Source organism: Myotis davidii, unplaced genomic scaffold (assembly GCF_000327345.1).
Source record: "Myotis davidii unplaced genomic scaffold, ASM32734v1 scaffold89, whole genome shotgun sequence".
NCBI classification, from domain to species: Eukaryota; Metazoa; Chordata; class Mammalia; order Chiroptera; family Vespertilionidae; genus Myotis; species Myotis davidii.
The window spans coordinates 4574248-4578800 of NW_006300372.1; the positions used below are offsets into that span (position 1 = coordinate 4574248).

The window sequence follows — 4553 nt, forward strand, 5'->3', positions numbered from 1 at the left end:
CTTGCCACTCCTTGGATCTGCCCAACTATTTTATATCTCTGAGCTTTGTACAGATTGTCCTTTTAACCTGAAATGCCTTTAGCTCTTGTTAATTCCTGACTCAGCCTTTAGTTCTCAGCTTAAACTTTCTCTGAATCCCCAATCTAAATTAGATCTGCCTTTCCGCCTTACATATGACCTCAGGCATCTTGTGCTTTTCCTAAAGATCACTTACTACAATTGGTAACCACATACTTATTTGCAAAATTATTTCACATCTACCTCCTCGGCTAGACTGAAGGCACCACAAGGACAGAGACCATGTCTCTGAGTGAATCTGCCTTTAATTATTGGAAGGAGCAACATGGAATAATTAGTTCTTCCTTTAATACACACAAACAGTATGGGTTTTTAAGGCCTCCGAGAGAAGACAGAACTTATTTGCTACCAGAATATAATCAGCAAATACATTAAGGCAAATTAATAAATGGCAAGATCCATGGTTAGTGGCTGAACCCAGAAGACACGGTGGTGGGTTTTAGTGTGGCCTCTCCCCTACTTCCACGAGCCCTTCCCTTTAAGATAAACACAAATCAAACAATTCAAGGAAAAACAGTGCTTGCTATGAAAATGCAGTATAAGTAATAATAACAGCTATAATGTATTGAGGACATTTATTGAGGTCTGGCTTTCTATTAGGCACTGTCTTCAGTGATTTCCCGGTATTAGTTTTTTCTGTGGCATAGGTTCTACTGCTATTCCCATTTTATAGGTAAGGAAACCAAAACCAGAGCAGTTGTTTTAAAATGTGTTTTCTGACTTCCCCTTCTAACCAGATTGCCATTCCTATAAACCCCATCTATTCCCTCTGTGGCCTCATTTGGGAGGAGGAAGATTGATCTAGAAAACTTTTTGACAGCTCTAATGGAGAGGGATTTTCAGTTGGTTCTGACAAGTCTAAAAATATAGAAAGAAAGCCACATGTAGATCAGATAGGTTTGAGAGATGCACCACTGGTTAGGGAACTCAGGGTTCCACAATGGGGAAAAACCAGTAAAACAAGAGAGAGAGAGAGAGAGAGAGAGAGAGAGAGAGACCGACTACATTGGGGAAAAACCAATAAAACCAGTGTGTGTGTGTGTGAGTGTGTGTGTGTGTGTCTGTGTCTGTGTGTGTCTATTCCAACCCCACCCATGTTTTTCCTCATATATAACCCCTATGTACACTTTCAAATGACCCCTGCTTTTCCTCACATCTAACCCCTATACACACGTTCAAATGACCCCTGCAAAGAATTCTACCCCAGATGAGAATAGAGTTTATACATAAAGACAAAACCACTGTGATCTTCCCCATAACAGAAGCTCACAGTTAAAGAAAATTAAGGCTGTGCAGAACTTCCTAGTGCGAGAGACTGTGGTGGGTCCTCCGACAGTCTTGAGTTTGAAGACAAGCTCATGCCTTGATTGTCTGTGTGACCTTGGCAAACCAGTAACATCTCTGGGCCTCTGTTGCTGTTTCATTATTTGAAAATGGACATAACAGCACCCACTTAGCTGGGTTTGGCTGTAGTAAAATGCTACTATAAAAAAGTCAGAACTGCTTGGAACAGAAGATGCTCAAAGACGGTAATTTAAAAAGGGGAGGAAAAATAGAAAATGGTAGGGAAGGGTGGTAACTTTAGTGGCCAGAATAGAAGAAGAGGCATAAGAATGTCTTTAATAAATACACCTATGCATTTCTGGAGAGAGAGAGAGAGAGAGAGAGAGAGAGAGAGAGAGAGAGAGAGGAGAGGGGTGGTCTTGGGTAAAAGTGTCCTTTGGCATTTTCATTGCTCTTAGCGAGATAAACTTGCAGGCAGCTACCACTTACAATGCAAATTGAGCTTACAGTCCTTCACACTAACTACACAGCAAAGCCCTTTCAGCTTTAAATAGAATACTGCAGTGTGGAATGATCTGAGCACAGGGAAGAAAGCTTAGAGACAAATGGGAAGGAGACCTTGGAGGAAAAAATCTGACGTATCTTCGCAGGTAGGAAAAATATCTCGAGAGAGAGAGAGAGAGAGAGAGAGAGAGAGAGAGAGAGAGAGGAAAAAGCAAAGTCTACAGAAGGACCTGGATGCTAATTCCTCAGAAAGTGGGTTTAAGTTAACAAAGGGGAAGAGAACTTTGGGAGCAAACCCCCAATAAAGAGGATTTTAACGAAGACTGTTTTCATCTGGTGCTCTTTCAAGCTGTACCAGCGCCTGTAAGGTTGTCATCAGGAGCAGAGGGACTCTTCCCTCTCTGGCCAGCATGACTGCATGGATGTTCCCTAAAATGAACAGAGTAAGACCACAGAGAACTTCCTGCCCTACCTAACTCCTGCTTTTTACAATGTCGAGGTCTAAGAGAGAGACAGAGACAGAGAGAAATCTGAGAGGTTGATTTAGGAAGGTTTTGGAAAGCTCTTTGCCTTATTTTGACTAAATAAACCCAGACATTTGGTTCAGAATCAATTTACCGAAATGCCATGACATAGGAACAAAATTTAGGTAGTATCTAGGGCCCTTGTGTATTCTCTATACACAAGGCCCCAATTTGCTCCTCTTCTCAGCTCAGTAAGTTTCCTTTGCCTGCACTCAGAAGCATTATGCAATACAGCGGAAAACACGGGGGCAGCTTTCTTTCTTCACAAACAGAAGTGGTGTCCCCAGTAAAGCCAACAGACCCAAGGCCAACTCCTCTCTTGGATGCCATGCTCAGACAGAGAGCTAATAATATTCTACCTGGTAACTGAGTCAGTGACAAAGCACCAAGACTGAGGATGGACACCTTACATCCACGTTGTCACCATGCAAATGAAAAGAATCAGCAAGTATGGTGCTTGGGATGGGGGAGGGACGGGCTGCACGTCTTAAAAGCCATTTCTAAGCTCCCGGAGGCCAGAGCTCACACACTCTGTTTAATCTGCTAGCGCCATGGAAATATTAGGCTTGCTATTCTCCAATAATAAAGATGAACAGAGAACATATTTTCAATAGCGCCAGGCAGTTTTTTTTTTAATCTAAAACTTCCAAGGGTATTTATAGAAAATGCCAGCTCCTCCCCCCAAGTTGTGTTTTTTTATTTCTTTCAGAGCTTGAACTCTTTTACTCCCCCATCACATTTCTCTAGTTATCTTGATTTGTTAAAAATTATAGATATTTTGGCATCCAAGAAGAATAGCCTTAAAGTAACACACCTTGCTACATTTTCCTAAAGCGCTTTCGCACACATTTCCTCACGTGGATATGACCATGTGATAATGCAACACTTTGTTTGAGTGGTTGAGGATAAAGGCCTCCAGGTAGAAAATGAAAGCAAAAATACAAAAGTTTTGGTATTAAAAAAACACACACACACAAAAGACACCCCTCCACTCTATTCACACACAAAAGGCAGAATGAGTTCCACCTGCTGACTTTCCCCTGCCCGCGTGCACAGCACCAGGCTAATATCAGAACAAGCTGGGAGAGGGAGAGGCGACAATTTCACCTCTTGGCAAAGCTCAGCTTAGCGAACCCTCATGCTTTCTGCTGGCTGTTGATTCAGCAGAAACTACTGCTGCAGAATTCATAATGGTGATTTTTAAAGGCCCCACTGATCGCATTGCTCGCCCCACGTGTCACATGAATTCGCTCGCCCGAACACCGTTTCCCCAGCCACCTTTTCATTTCTTGCAAATGCACTTCCAAGGGGAGAGAGGCTCGCCCTTCTGCAAAGGGCCCTTTGGGGGTTTGATTGTCTGAGCAGGTAACCGGGCCAGCGATGAGCCGGCAGGAAATGAAACCATGCCCTCCCTGCAGCCACTGAGAGATGCATCACTCGGCTCAGGGTGGGGAGGACCCACGGTCCTCGGGGCCCCTTCCTTCTTCTCTCCCCGCAAGACCCCCTGCAAACATCCTGGGGAAGAGGTCATCTGTTTTTTGGGGGGTCATTTTTCCAGCCGGGAGCCCCACCCTGAAAAATCCCCGAGGGCCATTTTAACTCCCGTGGGCGCCGGGTCCACCTGCTGCTGAACGCCGGGCTCGCCTCGCGGAGCCCGGATGAATGTGGGGCGCTCCGGCGGCCGCCCCGGCGAGCCGAGCCCCCGCCCCAGCCCCGGAGGAGTCTCCGCCACCACGCGCCCCGCAGCCCGCGGAGCACAGCGATCCGCAACTTGCGCCCGGCCCCAGCGGCGGAATGCGGCGGGGCTGGCGTTACCTTCGGTCGCATAGCTGTGGTCGCGCAGGAAACTGTTGTTGATTTTGCGGGTATCAATGTCCTCCTCCATTGACAGCAGGCTTACTTGCGTGGGAACCAGAAGCCGGCAGACAAGTATCCATGATCCCTCCCCGCAGCCAGTCTCACAGGAGAGGGGGGCAGGGGAGCCAGTGGGACTGCACCATGGTCCGAGCCTGAGGAGGAGACGGGGAGGCGGAGAAAAAATAAAAATAAAAACCCGGCAATGGAGCTGTCACCTCCTCCACTCGGGATCTCCGAGGCTGTGGCGGCTCCTCCCGCGGTGCGCTCACTCCAGCTCCAATTCCCAGCGAGGATGCTGCGCCTGCC

The 4553-nt window shown here is 46.6% G+C and overlaps 1 protein-coding gene across 5 annotated transcripts in view; it reads right to left on the bottom strand.

Annotated features, from left to right (window-relative positions):
• PPP2R2B (protein phosphatase 2 regulatory subunit B, beta) overlaps positions 1–4553 on the bottom strand; it is a 374353-nt gene that overhangs the window by 213484 nt on the left and 156316 nt on the right. For 2 of the 5 annotated variants that reach the window (XM_006777013.2, XM_006777012.2), the window contains one exon: positions 4206–4399. The exons of 2 other annotated variants lie outside the window; for them this stretch is intronic. In XM_006777013.2, the coding sequence (XP_006777076.1) occupies positions 4206–4399 (194 nt within the window). Of the gene's footprint in view, positions 1–4205; positions 4548–4553 lie in introns of those variants that run through there. One more of the 5 variants, XM_015572634.1, reaches the window with a different exon arrangement.